The sequence below is a fragment of the Dasypus novemcinctus genome, chromosome 14 (assembly GCF_030445035.2).
Source record: "Dasypus novemcinctus isolate mDasNov1 chromosome 14, mDasNov1.1.hap2, whole genome shotgun sequence".
Lineage (NCBI taxonomy): Eukaryota > Metazoa > Chordata > Mammalia > Cingulata > Dasypodidae > Dasypus > Dasypus novemcinctus.
Genome location: NC_080686.1, coordinates 18,895,918 through 18,913,974, shown reverse-complemented (window position 1 = coordinate 18,913,974; position 18,057 = coordinate 18,895,918). Strand labels below are relative to the sequence as shown.

Here is an 18,057-nt window from a genome sequence, read left to right as displayed (position 1 = left end):
TACACGACTGATGGATTCAGTGGAACTACTAAGGTCAGCAGCTGGCATGGTCCAATGGGAACTTCCTTGATAGACAAAGGTCCACTGCCTGTGTTTCTGGGTAACTTCCTTCTCTTAAATATGCCTCAGGAAACACATAATTCCAGAGTAAATTTTTAACTCCTAGGATAGCACCGGAAATACTGCAAATGACAATTACTCAGAATCTTAATGAAATAGCCAACTAGGAGTGAGAAGGGGAAGAGTAGGAGAGCAATACAGTTCTTCTGTTTTCCAGAATACTAAGGACTTAAAAAGTATCAGTGCATTAGATTAGTAAAATAAATACCATGTGTGCATCATTTAAGAAGTACTGTGCTTAAACTGCATGAAATTGCCTCTCCAAAATGCCCAGCAAAGTGATCAATGCAGCTGCATTTTTTTCCCTCTCACTGTGGGGAAAGGCATATGATAAATATAAAGAGGTTAACGGATCTAACAGAAGATGACATTGAAGTCAAAACCACAAACAGGCACACACATTTCTTATGAAACACCCACTATTGACTTCCAGGGAAGAGTATTTCTGAATGTCTTTTTCTCATAAGCATGACTGGGAAACATCCAAAGGAAATGCCTTCTTTGAACGACAATTTCATCATGGACTAGGCAGCAGGGAGGACTGTGGAATTTTACAACATGCTCTGGGTTTTTGACACTTTACCTGTGCCGAAAAGTCAATTAGCTTTGGAAGTAGGACTTTGCCGCCTTCATCACTCTTCAGGAAATCCAGCAAACTGCCTGTTTATAGAGCAAGAATAAGTTAGTGTAGTTCAAACACACAAAGAAAAACAACAACAACGCCAAACAAACTTTAAAGGATTAACTCTATTACAGGATAAAAACCCACAGTATTGATGGAATTTACAATTCTGTACGGTTTCAGAGGCTTTTCCTGACGCTTGTCAAAACCCATTCCCTCTGCAGAGAGGGTGTAGCTCAGTGGTTGAGCACCTACTTTGCATGTATGAGGTACCAGGTTTAATCCCCAGTACCTCCAAAAAAAAACAAAAATAAAAACTGTCCCCTCCAACCCAATACCTTTGACCTGAGTATTGGAGTGGATGTAGCTCAAGTGGTTGAGCACTCACTTTCCACATTTGAGGTCCCAGGTTCAATCCCTGGGACCTCCTAAAAACAAACAAATAAAAACGAAAAAACTCAGGGGAGGTGGTGTAGCTCAGTGGTTGAACGCTGGCTTCCCATATACAAGGTGCTGGGTTCAATTCCTGGCCTCAGTACCTCAAAAAAAAAAAAAAAAAAAAAAAAGTAGAGTGCCCTCCAGGTAAGAAAGGGTGGCTACCAAGGTATCTGAAAGCAAGGTATTTTTTTGAGCATTTTGAACCTGCCACTGTGATATGCTTATAGCATCTGCCTGGCCTTTAGCAAGCTCCTCAGGAACAGAAACTCAACAAATACCCAGAGAGCTTACTCATAGCAGGCACTTGGCTACACTCACTCCCATCTGGATCTAGCAAAAGGCACCGAACTTGGCACATGCCAAGGTGCTCAATAAATACTTTAGGAATGAACCGTGCTTTGGGAAAGTTAGGTCTACCTAAAAAGGACTGCCCAAAGACAAAAACTCCCATTTCTTTATGGCATCTCTCAAACAAGACAAAGCACCCTCTCTTCTCTCCTAGAGATTAAAGAATAACTTAACCGTCGCCTTGGGCAGTTAAGTTAGTTCCTTCTCTGTAAAGGGGGCATGTACTAGTACCTAGATTAGAACTACGGTAAGGATGCCATCAGATGATGGTTTAACACATGGAACATGGTGCTTGGCAGGTCTTTAAGTCTTCAACAAATGTTACATGATCTCATCCATGACATGGGAACAACAGTATTTGCTGAACAGATTAAATGAGATCATCCATGTAAGGCATCAAGAACAGTATGTTATACAGTAAGTGCTCAATAAATGTTAGTCATTGTTATTGGTAGAAAGTAATTAATGAATTATTTCAATTAGATTTATGGAACCCCTGCAATGAATCAGTCTGCGTCTGGTTTCTGTACTATAGCAACCTAAGACATAAGGGCTAGATTTTTTTCTTGTTAAGCAATGTGCTTTTTATGAAGGACGAGTGACTGCTATTCTTAAATATTAACAGATATTCGATAAGAAAATGTAATAGCATCTTTCTTTTTCAGCTATGACATCACAGTATAACCTCCATTATGCGTGAGATGATTTTCAATTCTGGATTACTGGCTATGTTTCTGTTTATTCTTCCTTCTTCCCTTCCCTCTCCTTCCTTCCTTCTTTCCTTCCTTCCTTCCAAGTCTTTTTTCAGAAAAATCTTTGAAAGTTTACAGTGTGTTCATCAGACTAAAGGGAGACAAAGGAAGGATAGTGATTCAACTCCTACATATCTGAAGCTGATTACAATGGGGGATAAAGCTTGAAACTGCTTCTACAACAGTGATTCTATGATTGCATAGGAATTTCACCTCAACAGTTTATTAAAAATGTAGGAACATTTTACAGTGACACTCCAAACATTTAGATTACACTAATTTTGGAAAATTATCTGAATATTTAACATTTTCATTTTCCAACTCACACTTGATAAGTCAATTAAAAATCTTTCATTGTGGTAACATAAATACAATACAAAATTTCTCATTTTAACCACTCTCATGTGTACAGTTCAGAGTTGGCAGGCCATTTCTGAAGGCAGTGGACGTTGGGGTGGCCCGTGCACTCACCTTTGGCCATGTACTCGGTGATGATGTAGATGGGCTCCTCTTTGGTGACCACCGCGTACAGCCTCACCAGCTTGTCGTGCTGAAGGGTCTTCATGAGGTTGGCCTCTTCTAGGAACGCTTGCACAGACATCGTGCCTGGCTTCAGAGTTTTTACAGCCACTTTGGTGCTATTGTTATAGTAACCTAGAAAGGAAAAAGAAGGCAGGGTCTGCCTTATCAAACAGGGAATTTTAAAACTTCACTTTGTAGATGCAGATTTACAAGAAAATGTAGGTAAAAAATGCATTGTATATTGGGAAGCGGATTTGGCTCAACTGATAGAGCATCTGCCTACCACATGGGAGGTCCAAGGTTCAAACCCAGGGCCCACACACAGTGCTGATGCGCGCAAGGAGTGCCCTGCCACACAGGGGTGACCCCCGTGTAGGGGAGCCCCACGCGCAAGGAGTGCGCCCCGTAAGGAGAGTCGCCCAGCATGAAAAAAGAGCAGCCTGCCCAGGAGTGGCCGCACACATGCAGAGCTGACACAACAAGATGATGTAACCAAAAGAGACACAGATTCTGGGTGCTGCTGACAAAAATACAAGTGGACAGAGAAAAACACACACAGCGAAAGGACACAGAGAGCAGACAATTGGGGGGTGGGGAGAGAAAGAAATAAAAAATAAAATCTTACCAAAAAAAAAAAAAGAAAATGCATTATATAGAACTCTATATCACTTTACCATTAGGGAAAGCTAGGAGAAAGGCAAATGGGAATTCTCTGTACTGTCTCTACAACTTTTCCTGTAAAAATCTAAAATCATTCCAAAGTCAAAAGTTGTTTTAAAAAAGTTTGAAAATTCTATTTATACCCCATCATGGGGGCTAAAATTTTCCTCTAATTAATGAACTGTCCTTTACCTGTGATGAACAAAAAACAACAACAACTGTATTTTATAATCTCCTACCGCAATTCTCACTTAAAAATACAAGTTATTTTATGTACGAAACATATATATATATAAAAGCAATAGTCTGGAAGAAAATACAAAAAAATGTGCATACCAGCTATCTCTAATGTGCAATTATGGGTGATCTCAGTTTTGTGCTACATACATTTAAATATTTACCAAATTTTCAACAATGAATATGCATTAATTTTATAATCAGAAAAAAAAGTGTTATACTTTTTAAAAAATTACTTAAATGCACTAACTTTAAAGTACGATGTGCTGTCTGCCAAACATTTCCCAAAGTTTTCAAAGAACTGGCTTTGGGGGCTTCTCCATGAACAGCGATCTGGGTTGCAAGGTGTGGGAAGCACACCTGGAGAAGGCCTTCAAAAGTGCAGAAACCCTCTGTGGTTCCCTTGGCATTTCCTACACTTTCCTGACCATAGTACACTTTTTCAACATACCTTTTCACACCCTATAGAACCAAAAGTGGAGGGAACACACTTGAGGAAATACTGACTTTAATGAATTTTCTCTAAGGCACCACATTTTGGGACCTGCCACAATGAAGTGCTTAATTTTGAACCAGATATTCTCCTGAGAAAGTTTTTTCTCAGTGGTTTGACAAAAAAGAAATATAAATAACCATGCTTTCCTTTCCTTTTGTCGTTTTCCCCATAATTGTCTTGGAAGTGTGGGGGAAAAAGTGAGGAGGAGTGGTGGGCCGATGGTACCACGAATCTGTCTGTAGCCTGCTTCTAGAACCTTGGATGTTGTGGCTTTATAGTTCCTATCCAAAGAATAAAGCAACTCTAAGAAATGGTGTATAATCCCCTTCTGTAGATAACATAATTTGTCTGTATGTGTATAGCCACAGTGATTATCTCTGGGTAGTAGAAGTAGGGGTGACATCTACTTTCTTTCGTACTTTTCTATTTTGATTAAGTTTGTGAATGTGTACATCATTTTTTTATGGAATAAATTATTAAAAAAGAAAAGCAATTTTTCCCTATTTCCATACCCTCTAACGGGCAAGAAAAATCATTTGTTTACAGCTAATTCAACACATGTTTATGATCATTAAGAGAGATTTCTCTGTTCTAATCCACTTTGCTTCGTACTTAGTAGTAGCTTACAGGGCGCTAGAGAAAAAAGGAAGAATGTACTATCAAATATTAAGACATATGGAGAAACAGTAATAGAAAGTTGACAAAAAAACTGCCTTAGGTCCTTTTCAAAAGCTACAACCTACACAAAATAATGGAATAATTAATATATTAATTTGATTTGTAATCTAAACACATAATCACAAACAACATGTTCTATTCTTCAGTTCTTAAAAGTAACTTTACTTACTTTTAGTAAAGGAATTATTTCAATTAGAAACCAACAAAAGCCCTTTAATATTACGTTTGAATCAAGAATAATCCATTACAAGTGTTTTAAAAATTTTTTTAAATTAAGTATATCTGTGGTTAGAATAAAAGCATACAAAGAAAATGCACTATATGAATATACATGTAACCAAAAAGAACTACTACCCAGAATATATAAAGAGCTCCTACAAATCAATAAGAAAAACTGAAACTAGGCAAAAGGCTCAAATGGGCATTTCAAAAAGAAGAAATTCAAATGACTAATAAACATATGATAAGGTACTCAATCATATTTGTAATCAGAGAAACCATTGCCCAGTTTGCAAAAATAAAAAAGTCTGATCAATATAAAGTAGGCACCATTCCCTTCATAAGGAAATGGGAAAGCTCCCCTAGCTTCTCCTCTGTGCTCTTTTCCAAGAATCACTGAAATTCAACTTTAAAGTTCCTGTTTTTAGCAATATCCTAAAGGGGCCCATGAAAGATGTTGACAGAGCACTCTCCCTTCAGATACAACTATTTTAGGTGGCAAAATACTGGCTGTACCCTGGGGGCCACACCCTTCCAGGTACAACAATAGAACATTAAGAACTCTTCCGCACTGATATCAAGAGGCTAAACTGGGACAACTCCTTGGGAAAATCATTTCGCAGTTGGAGCTTCATATATTTTACGATTCAACAAATCCACTCCTAGATATTCACTCTAGAGAAACTCAAGTACCCTTGCACCAAGGTACAAGAATGTCCATAGTAATTGTTCATAGTAGGCCAAAACTGGGACCAACTCTAGGTCCATCAATAATCAGTGAAAAGAATGGATAAGGGTTATACTTTACAAACTCATACATCACAGTACAATGAACCGTAGCTACATCCCCAAACACGGATGGATCTCACAAACATAATGGTGAGTCAAAGAGGCAAGACACAAAGGTGTACATTTGTGTGATTCATATTTTTCAAAAGTAGTAAAACTATATAAGTTTAAAACTACATAGAAATGCCAGCAACTTTTTGTGAAAGTTAGAACAGTGGTGGCCTCTGGGAGACAGGCAGGTCTGTGGTTGGGAAGGGGTCAAAATTCCACACCGGTTTCTACTTTGTAATTATTTGCTAAACTGAATATTCATGATGGATGAACTTTTCTATCTGCTTGTTTCACTGCCAAGCAATGTAAGGTAAAGGAAAACAAAAAGTCCCCCTTTGTCATCATAAAAGCAATGTAGTTCAGTGAGACATTTCCATAATAAAAAAACTATGGGTAAAGGCTGAAAAAAGGAAAAAAAAAAAACCACTTTCCAAGGGTAAGGAAAGTAGTTATCAGGAAATATTGCAGCTGCTAAAGATATTTAAAAATGCTGATAAGGAGTCTGAGAGATGAACTATGACTCAAACAGCTGTGTCAAACCAAGCTCAAGAATGGCAGTGGCTTCCGCTAAAAGGTCACTTCAGCAGTGACATTTCAACATAGGGGCAGGCTTGACTTCTTTCAGCACTGAGGTTCAAGCCTGACTTTCTCCAGTAGTCTGCAGTTTCAGTGACCCTAGTCATGGAGATTTGAATTGTCATTATAGATGGAAAATGGCTTTTCTTTTTTTAAAATCTTTTCAAAGTGGTAAAGAATTTCTTGTGGAGTGCCGCTCAGCCACAGTTAAAGAAGGGTGATGTGACAACTTGAGAACGCTTCAATTCCAGCTGTGACTAAGTAGCACAAAAGGTAGGGTTTAAAAAAAAAATGTACAGAGTTAATTTGGGGCGTTTGCTGGTGATTAATTTCAAAGTTGTTGGCTCACGTGAGAATAAATAAAGCAAAATTCCATTCAAAATAAAGAAACATCGCCCTTAGCGTCACCATTTGGGTCTCTTCCCTCAGGGTATAACAATCCAGAGGAAACATGTCACCCAAGTCAGATGTCAAAGGGATCACACAAACAAGAGGAAACAGCTTGAGGCAGAAACACCTCTGTCTTTTATCCCCACCCAGCCCCTTCTCCCAAAGAACAGCCACTTCCTAGTATTTGTTTACCATATTTTCAGACCCAAAAATTTCCGACCATAAAAGGTCACTAGTAAGTAGTTTGTGACTTATTCCTCATGTGTTACAAAAATATTTACTTATTTAGTTAACAGTGATAGAATCTTTACTTGGCTATTCTTTTTTCTTCTTCTATGCAATGAGAAAAGTTATCCTGCTTATCTTTTAAAATTTATGTATTTATTTATTTTTAGGTTCTGGGGCCGGGTTGAACCTGTGACCTTGTATGTGAAAAGCAGGCGCTCAACCATTTGAGCTACATCTGCTCCCCTGCTTATCTCTTGAAAAAGAAAAACTACATGCTGGTAGCTCTAAATTGCACTTATCTTGTTATTACCCAAGCCCTCAGATAATCAGAAAAAGCAACACAAATACTCAGTGAGGGAGTGGGTATCTATCCTTTGACCTGTGGTTCCTAATACATCTCCAGTTGATGTTCTTTTGGTTTTATTCTCAGTATTCTTCTGCTAATTGTACTCAATACATTGAAGGTATTTCAACAGCTAAGAAGGAGCTTCCTGGCTGACAATCAAACTCACAGAAACAGATCAACAAAAGATCATAGGCCATAATTTCTTTTTTTTTCCTTTTCTCTCCTCTCCTCTCCTTCCTTCCTCTTTCCCTCTCTTCCTTTAATACAAAAACTGAAAGGAGAAAAGAACAATTACAAAACAATCAATGCCAAGGTAATGGTAGTGATATTGTTCTACAGTTTTACAAGATGCTTCATTGGGGTACCCAGGTAAACGATTACACAGGATCTTTCTGTATTTTAGACTCGCAATAGCTTCATTGAGATGTAATTCATTACCATAAAATTCACCATTGAAAGTGTACAGTTCAATGGTTTTTTTAGTGTAAGCACAGAATTATGCAACCGGTTAAATTAGGTCCTCCAGAAAAACACATTCTTAATCTTAATCCATTCCTGTGGGTGTGAACCCATTGCAAAGAGGACCTTCTGAAGACGTATTTTTAGTTAAGGTGTGGCCAACTATATCATGTTGATTGGCATTACTGGAATTCTACATAAGCAGAATGAAATTCAGACACACCGAGAGAAAGCCTGCCTGCTCATACTGTCCTCAGTTTCTTCGCAACGGACAAGGTGGGAGGGAAATGGCACCCCTGAGCACCACCATCACAGAACTTGTGAAGAGGTTACTGTTCTATTCGCTCAAAGCCTTCAAAAAATTTTTAAGAAAATACAATAGGACTTGATCTCTTGATCATGATCTCTTTCCCTTCAAACTGATAACCTCCCAGGTCAGCAAATGGGTCTAACCAATTTCCTGCTTCTCTATAATGCCACTTGCTTTAGCTTTCTAACTGCTGCTCACGCATGCTCCAGAGAAGGATGAGATAAAGTCTACTACACCCTCCCCGTTCTGCTCCTGACATTCTCTGGAAAATGCATTTCACAACACAGTTGAAAACAGAATTTCTGATCCACACAGCCAGCCTGGCAGTAAGAGGATTATTAAAAAACAGCATTATTGAAATGTAATTCACATACATAAAATTTATCCAAGCCACTGGATTTGAAAGCAGTTAGCTTGTGGTTACTTATCTCTCAGGTACAAATACCATGCAGCTTTCTGCCTTTATCTTGGCTTCACAGCTAAACACTGCAAATATGGAACAAAATTCCAAACCATCACTTTCCACAAAGGGATGCTGTTTTGGAGTAGATGAGTACAAACTGGTTAAGCTCCAACTACTTCTCTTTTCATGACAGATATATAATTCCTTTGTCAGCAAATATCCATAGGTCTAACTTGTTATTTATAGCTTGGATTCATGATTAAAACTGGAGAAAATCCACTGAAATATAGCTTCCAGTGAAGTTAACATGGCAAATGAAAATAATAAAAATAGAGTGCACAGAGCCAAACTCTGTAGGAAAATCTCCAGGAACATAATCTCATTCTTCCTTTCAACACCTGGTGAGACAAGTGTTTGCCCATTTTACTGATGAGAAAATTGAGACTTAGAGAGGTCAAATGAACTTGCAGATAGCTTAGCAAGTGTTCGAGTCCAGACTCTCAGATGCCAGACCAGTCTGGTTCTCTCACTGCCTTGAGTGACCATAGACAAAGGTGCTTATCTGATTCTCAGTGTCCCCGTTTATCCAATAATGACAACAATTTCTACCTTAGAGTGTTCTTGCAATGAGTTAGTGAGATAATCTATGAAAACATACCTAGAAAAGGGCCCGGGGACACTTTACAGCCAATATGTTCTTTTCTCTTCTTCTTTTATTTTTCTTCCTTCCCTTCTTCCCACCCCACCACTTCCTTCCCAATCAAAGTCATGGTAAGCACAGAGGAAAGAGCACTCAGATGGCCTCAGAGAGGCAGAGTACAATTAAACGGAATCACAATAATGTTTTCTTCTGCCAGTACTCTCAATGAAGAGACAAGTCTTGAATGGACAGCCAGGGAGAAAGGGTAAAAGTCCCCAGTTACTGAAGTGAGCCAGTGGGACTGGGACAGATATGTATGGGGGAGCAAGGGAGGAGGACAGGAAGGGGTGCAGCCTTTTAGAGAAGCTTTGGCTTCTAAGAGGGAAAAGAACTCAAAATGAGTATTTGGTGAAAGTTCTTCTGGGCCTTAGGATATTTACAGTCTTGAAGACTCTCCCATAGATAATTTATTAATTACAAAATGGGCAGAAAGGAAACATTCACAATGAAAGAATCTGGTGGACCACCTTAACCAAAACCAACCATAACGCCACGAATGTGTTCCAATAATGTCAACTACTATCATGTGCCTCCTAATACACTGAGAACACATCACTTAGGTACCAAGAGAATATTCACGGACAAATGCACAATCTGAGTTAAGCCATGAATAACATCAGAAAAATCCAAGGTAAGGGAGAGCCTACAAACAACTGACCTGTGCTCTACAACAGGTCACTACTGTAAAAGACGTACCTAGGCTGAAGGACCATTCCAGATAAAAGGAGACTAAAGATACACCAACTTAATGCAAATGCATGATACTACATTGGGGAAAAACAGCTACAAGTACATTATGTGGGAAAGTGGGAAAATTTGAATATAGACCCTATATTAGATAATATTATGTATCAATGTTAAGTTTTTTTAATGTAATCAGACATTCAGAATATATCATTGTATAAGACAATGGTTCTACTCTCAGAAGATTTGGGGATGAAGAGTCATCACATCTGCAACTTATCTCAAATGTTCAGCAACAAGAACAACAAAAACAATATGTATTAGTGTATGAATATAAAAGATAAAGCAAATATAGCAAAATATTAACAACTGGTGACCATAGCTGAGGGGTATATACTCTTCATTATATTATTCCTGCTCCTTTCATGTGGAAATGAAAAAAAAAATATTAAGAAGTACATTAAATATTTCAGGGCAGAAAAAAGACTAAGGGAAAACACTTTTAAAAAATGAATATTAAAAAAACAAACAAAAAATGAATAGATAATAATTTGGAAGTTTCTCAAAAATTAAAACACAGAGTTATCATATGACCCAGCAATTCCACTCCTAGGTATACAATGAAGAGAACTAAAATTAAAGACTCAAACAAATACACATACACACGTTCACAGCAGTATTATTCACAACAGGCAAAAGGTAAAATGACCAAAATGCTCCCGAACAGGTGAACTGAGAAGCAAATTGTGATCTATCCATACAACGGAATATTATTCACCCATAAAAAGGAATAAAGCTCAGATACATGCCACAACATGGATGAACCTTGAAAACATTATGCTGAATGAATGAAGCCAGGCTCAAAATTTCCCACATCACCCAACTCCATTTATATGAAATGTCTGGATCAGGTAAATCCACCAAAACAGAAAGAGGATTGGTGGTTGCCAGGGGCAGAGGGAAGGGGGGACTGGGATGGGGCTGCTTAATGGGTACAGGGCTTCCTTCTAGAGTGATGAAAACATTCTGGAACTAGATAGAGGTGGGTGTACTAAATGTTCCTGTATTGTTTACTTTAAAAATGATTAATTTTACGTTCTATGAAGTTCACCTCAATTTGAAAGAAGAGTAGGATGTATTAAGACTGAGACAGGAGAGTGTGACTGGGAAGAGGCTGCATCTAAGCAAGCACTCACATGCACAAATCTGCTGTTGGAACGGACAGACTGCGGGCCTGATGTTCTAAAATGTGCTATCCAAAACAGAGAACTTGAGAATGGGTGCCCGTCATTTACTCGAATACTGTCAATTTGTACACAGACTTACAGGGCCAAAAAGGCATTAGATGCTCAGTCGGTATCTATGTATATAAAAGACACTTAGGCTAAAATGGCACCAACAAGAGAAATTTGGCAAGGCTGCCAACTCAGGAGTCAAGATTTTAGAGGGAAAAAATCTCTCCGTCGCAGATGGCTGGATGAGAAAGTGAAATTACCATTTGGCCGCAGGATGCTGGAAGTGTCTTTAGTTTCTGGCCATCTGGGAGCCAGACATTTTTAGAACCATCTGCCCCTTCTTCTTTTCAGAAATCATGTTTGCTTTTATTCTCACAACTGGCACAGAGAAAGTGATCCAGTAAAATCTGTGTGTGTGTGAGCAAGTTACCTTTTCCAGAAGAACGGTGCTTTTATCAGAATCATGGAGATAACATGATGCATTTTTTAAAAATACTGTTTTTTAAAAAATTCTTATCACTAAAGAAACTCGTAATCATCATAAAAACTTTAGAAAAGACAGATGGGCAAAAGAAATCCCTAGGGAAATAAACTGCTTTAATTCTGGTGTACTTCTAGTCAGCCTCAGAAGACAATGTCAGGAAACAGTTCATTAATGATGGAACTTTCCTGGTGACCCTCAAATGGCAATAAAAGCGAGGTCCCTATTAAGCCTACCAGTGAGGCTGGCCCTAAACTCACGTGCACCTTTCTCTGAGATGCATGCATACTTCCAGCATTTAAAAAGTGTGTCCAGAGAACCTGGTGATGAGAGAATCATGAGTGGACAGAGCAAGCAGGACAAATACCTACTGCTCTCTTTGCTATACATGCCAATCCTAAAAGAGGATTTCTAAGTCTCAAGGAAGAGAAAAAGTCTAAACAATTAGATTTGGTAAAGTTCTCTGCACAAAATATACAGATGGATGAAGGGGAGGGAAGGGGAGGGGAGGGAAGGGGATGGGAGAAGGAAGAAAAGGAAGAGAAGGAAGGGAAGGAAGGAAGGGAGGAAGTAGGGAAGGGTGGACAAATACTGCAAAAGGATAAAAGTTGGTGGATCTGGGTATCTGCGTGGGGGGTTTGTTAGAATTTTATATGGGTTTTGTATTATTTTTGCAGCTGTCCTGTATGTTTGACATTTTTTTTTAAAAGCTTATTTAAAAAAACTATCTTCAGGCCAATTTCTATTTCCCTGTTGGACAGGGAAAAAAGAAGTGATGCTTCTGACACCATTTAGTGCTTGGCTAAGAAAGACAGAAACCCCTTTGCTCTCTTGTTGCAGAGTCCAGAGCAGATGTGAGCTGCTCACTGCACACTCACCCATCCAGACTTCTCCAAACTGGCCAGCGCCCAGCCTCTTCACCAACTTAATAGACTCTCGTGGGATCTCCCAAGCATCTTTGTCCCATGGTTTTTGAGGCTTAGGACTAATACATGCCTTCTCCAGTCTTCTGCACAAGCCATCTGACTGCTCTAATGTGAAAGGGAAAAGAGAGTTTAAAAATTATAGTTTGGATTCTACCAGTACCTAAAAAGAAAATGCAGGACTATTAGTCTGATCTTTCCTTGAGGCGGTTCTGGGGATTGAACCCAGGACCTTGTGCATGTGAAGCACACGCTCAACCACTGAGCTCCACCCGCTCCACAAGCCTGATCATTTCTGACCTGCTGCAGCCTATAGCCATGGCACAATCATGACTCTTTTAACCTCTTAAATGAAAAGACAAGCTGACATCTACTACATTAGTACTGCTAAAATAGAAAAACAAAAACAACAAAACATGCAAACAATGGGTGACAGGGTTGTTACACGGAATTTCGGATTACTAAACCCTCATAAACCACACAGGACATGTGGGGGTGGAGCGGCTAGGTTTCCTCACCACTGGACTCCACAAACACAGCCACTCCTCAATACACATGCTGCATGAAGAGGTGAGGCTGAGGAGGAGCATGCCACAAAATCTGGGGGACTTTATTCTCTCCACATCTGTGACCTCAGCTTTAACAAATCTATAATATATCTTCCCATACAGCAGGCTGTAGAGACAAGCAATGGCAGGTGACAGGAAAGTTTTTTGTAATGGATGGTGGTGATGGAAGCACAACATTAAATGTGATTGACACCACTGGACTGCATGTTTGATATTGGAAGGCTGGGTATATGTTACCACAATTTTTTTAAGAGAAAAAAATTAATTTTAATTTATAAAAAAAAAGGGAAAAAACAGTAGCAAAAGCTATCCATTCCAACTGACTTCAATCACACAGGAAATGAATATAAAAATGGGTCATGGGCAAGAGAATGGATTCTGAGACAGAGGAACCTGTGACACTGATATATTTTGTTGTTATTTGTTTTCTTTTACTGAGAGTATGTATGACTTTTACACACACACACCCACACACACAGGTAATATGCAAAGACAGATCTGCAAATGTGCATTCTTATTCCAGATATTTAAAGATGTGTTGTAAAAACACACACAATGTGAAGGTAAGATTCATTTTTGCCTTGGTAATTTTCAAATGCTAATTCTCCAAAGGCCTGGACTAAGTGGAAAGGACTGTGGTAATTATTCACAAAGATCAAAACTGGCTTTGAATTTATATTTAGGGCGACATAACCCCCTACACCCACTTTATCCAAAAGAAATCTGATGCCTTAAAGCTTAATATAAAAATCATGTTTAACGTCACATAATGCTCATAATATACATATTTTCTTTGGTCCAACCTGCAGTTTTCACTTACTTTGGTAATGCTTAATCATGTCACTGATACAGGGAAAAGTGATTCGCGGAGATATGTAATAGCCGCCGTTGTCTAGACTCCTAATTTTGTAGTGCTTGATAACATCACCATGCAGAGGGTCATAGTCTCTGACAGACAGAGAGAAGCTTCCTATGGAAGAGAAGTGGACATACAGGTTATGTTTCACTCTCTTTTAAAGCTTTATTTTATTTATTTATCACCCCCCACTCATTATTTGTGCTCGCTATCTACTCTCTGTGTCCATTCGCTGTGTGCTCTCTCTGTCTGCTCATCTTCTCTTTAGGAGGTACTGGAAACTGAATCCAGGATCTCCTATGTGGGAAAGAGACACTCAATTGCTTCAGCCACCTCTGCTAACTGCTTTGTTGTCTTTCTCATCGTGCTTCCTCTTGGTGTCTCCTTGTTGTGTTATCTTGTTGCGTCAGCTCACCATGCCAACCCATCATGCCAGCTTGCTATCTTGCTTGTCTTCTCCATGAGGCACCGTGATCCAAACCCAGGATCTCCCATGTAGTAGGTGGGAGCTCAATCACTTAAGCCACATCTACTTCCCTATGTTTGTCTTTTACAGACAAGATCTGCATGATACAACACTGCAGTGGATATTTTGCCATAAAAATGACACAAAATATAAACTAAGTATGTATATAATGTATAATTTTACAAGCCCTATAAATTCTAGTTGACAAATGCAGTTAGCACCTTATTGCCGTAAAGGTTTCCCACATGCCATTTCCTTCTTCTTGATAACTTAATATTTTTACTCTTAGATGAATTGAAGTTATTCTGATTTTCTGTCTCTTAAAACTTGAGGATTTACTCTAAATAATATTAGAAGAGGCACAGCAAACATAATGCTTGGTAAGACGTGGCCATAATTATGCCTGCTTCCTACATCCTTTTTAGTAGTGAAACTAAGAATTTGAGTTTACTTGTTATCAAATGATAAAACATAATACATTTTTTTTAAAAGTTGCTTTAGAATGGTTTCTAAAAATGAGTTCCTAAGTAGTGTTTTATAAAAGACCTTAAGCTATTTCCTACCTTTTAATGTTTCACTTTCTCTAATAAGAAAAGCTCCAGCACTGTTTCCTGGAGCTAGAAGCTGCCTTTCGGCATCCTTCCTTGTTATATCCTTGAAAAACCATCTGAAAAGACATACAAGCATTTCATATTTGTTACATTCCAGGGAAGGAAAGACGATGGGTAACAATGGGCAACTGAAGCAAACACAACCATCCAAGATGACAAAGTGTAAGAACTTACTCTTCCGTCTCTAAGGTGTTGACTTTGGCTACGTAATTGCTGGGGATGAAGCCTTCTCTCTTTGTTGAAAGGGATTTTGCTTTCCACCATTCTCCATGCCTGAAATAGAAACACATAGCAAAAAGTGTTTCTATCCAATGACGCAAGAACTATAATAGCTATTGTCTTAAGAGTTTTGTTTGTTTGGAGAGTTGTTGTGGGATGGGGGAAGGTTCCTGGAGGTCCAGAATCCAAATGGGAAAATTCACTCCTCCCGCCAAAATAAAGTGTTTAGAGATTTAAGCAAAGGGAAATACCCGTACAACTTAAGTGTGATCCACTTGGCTCAGTGCTGTACAAACAAGCATTGGCAGAAATGGTTTTCCTATCTTCCAGAAGCAGAACACCTATATTCCTAATATGTCTAGCAAATGTTTTAGGATCCTCAATGAAACAAGAGCCAAGTGAGTGATCAGCCATAGTGTTATAAATTCCTTGTTTCCAAAGATACAGATGCCATGAAAAATGAAGAGAAAACAAAAAAAACCCACTTCCAAGCAGGTGAACCACACCACCATGCTCTAGTTTTCAACAAGGACAGGGAGGGAGCCAGGGAGAAGGCGGGGCCAGTGTCCAAGGAGCTGTAAGCTGGTGAAGGAGGAAGAAACACAATGACTTTCCACTATGTTCCTCTTTAAATTCCACAGACAGAAGCGATCCTCATGTGCCAGACAAAAAGCACAGCTACAAAACCTAACTACTGCCTACCACATGTCAGAAAGTCCAGTATTGTTTATATTTATATACAAGCACACATCAAACCCTCGCATTATACACAAGCACACATCAAACCCTCGCATCAACCCCATGAGACAGGTATTGTCAGTCCTGTGGTGTGAGGAAAGTAACAACGGCAGAGAGTCAAAGTGGCTCATTGAGGTCATGCAGCTATCAAGTGGCATCGCTGGGATTTGGCTCAAGGGTGAACCCCTCTGCTCTCAACCCTGTGACACCAGATACTATATAAGAGGTCTCCCTCCTCCAACCCTATTTGCCAGGCTAGAGTGACAATTTAGGCAAGCTGACCAGCAGTTCCTTATTCTGAGTACTGTCCTGAGTGACCCAGTGTCCCGGCCACAAGGCTGTGAGTCAGCCTGGAAGGGATCAAGGAAATGACCGAGTGTTTTCAAGGAAGTGCTGCAACTGCTGAGCATGGACTTTTTTCCATGTCTGGCTACTTAGAAACGAAACCAAGTTGGGCCCTATAAAGCTAGACTGAGTTGCTAGTGAAATCAAGTCCCTTTTTAAAATTTTTAAATTTTAAATTAAATTTTAAGTTAATTTAATGGTAAATTAATAGATTTTAATTAATTGAACTTATCATTAGCAATTAATTCCTAGTTCTTTAATTAATAGACAACAAAATTTTCATTTTAAAATTTAACTTTTTGAGTAATTTAAATTGTTAAATTAATATTTAAATTTTAGCATTTCAGTTAATTTATCTCAATGTTAAATGAACATTGATTTAATGGATTTAATTAATAATTAATTGATATTTACTTTAGCGTTAAATTAAAATCTTTGAGCAATTTTACTGAGATAAACTCACACATCATACATTCTATCCAAAGCATGCAATCAACAGCTTTTAGTAAGATCAGATTTGTGCATTCATCACCACAATCAACTTCAGAACATTTTCATTTCCCCAAAAAGAAAAACTCCATACCCCTTAGCAGTCACCTCTCAATTCCTCTATCCCTCCCCAGCCCTACATAACCACTAACCTAATTCTGTCTCTATAGATTTATTTGTATTTACATCTTACACAAATGGAATCATACTTTATGTAATACGTTGTATCTGGTTTCTTTCGCTTAGCATGTTTTCTTAATATTGTAAAAAAAATTTTTTTTTAATTAGAATTGTAGGTTTACATAATAATCATGTAAAAAACACATTCTCATACACCCCCCTATCGCTGACACTTAGCATTGGTGTGGTACCCTTGTTATAACTGATGAGAGACTATTAAAATATTACTGTTAACTACTGTGATATCCATTAGATGTATTTTTTACTTAATTTTTAATCTTTAAATGCAAAAGCCACAGAGACCGAACCTTCTTAAAGTGGTATATCTATAAAGAAGGAACCTGGTATCTTCACAGGAAAACCTCCCTGCGAGCGCTCGCCACTAAATTTAACAGGAAATTCCCTTTGACCCGCCTCCTTCCACTCCGGAAGCGGAAGTGACGACGCTAGAAGGCTCCTGTCCGAAGGGGAAGGGAAGTGGTTGTTACTGGGTGAAGAAAGTGGGGAGAATCTGCTAGGCTTCTTTGGCCTGAGGAACCACGAGTAGTAGCCGGGGCGTGGCTGATTGTTAGTTGTACTTACTCCTCTAAAACTTTCATTTTCTCTCCTTTCTTGAAAGACAAGTCATCGGGATGGATGCCATCATAGGGGTACAGGGCGACCACAATGTCCCCTTGCTCCTCTGGATCTAGAAAAGAGGAACGCATGCGCAGACCTTTAAGACTGCCATTGGCAGTAACGTTAGCCCAAACCCTCGCGGGGCGCGTAGATGAAGCCGGGAAAAGAGGAACAGCTGGAGGAATGGCAAGGGTTTCCTGCCTAGTGGAGTCCATGACCCACAGAGAGTAAAACTGCATACACTGAGCACATTTGTCCTCTCTAAATAATTAATTCCAACTTTATATTTTAACAGTGAA

The 18,057-nt window shown here is 38.9% G+C and overlaps 1 protein-coding gene and 1 non-coding gene across 5 annotated transcripts in view; both read right to left on the bottom strand.

Moving 5' to 3' along the window:
* Positions 1-18,057, bottom strand: part of LYN (LYN proto-oncogene, Src family tyrosine kinase) — a 132,186-nt gene that overhangs the window by 40,561 nt on the left and 73,568 nt on the right. For all 4 annotated transcript variants that reach the window (XM_004450151.4, XM_004450148.5, XM_004450149.5 and 1 more), the window contains 7 exons: positions 17,723-17,828; positions 15,344-15,442; positions 15,122-15,225; positions 14,057-14,206; positions 12,623-12,775; positions 2,752-2,934; positions 704-780 (listed from right to left, as the gene is read on the bottom strand). In XM_004450151.4, coding sequence (XP_004450208.1) covers positions 704-780; positions 2,752-2,934; positions 12,623-12,775; positions 14,057-14,206; positions 15,122-15,225; positions 15,344-15,442; positions 17,723-17,828 — 872 coding nt within the window. The remainder of the gene's footprint in view (positions 1-703; positions 781-2,751; positions 2,935-12,622; positions 12,776-14,056; positions 14,207-15,121; positions 15,226-15,343; positions 15,443-17,722; positions 17,829-18,057) is intronic.
* TRNAV-CAC (transfer RNA valine (anticodon CAC)) lies at positions 12,870-12,946 on the bottom strand. Its single transcript has one exon. It is a non-coding gene; the product is annotated as a tRNA-Val (tRNA).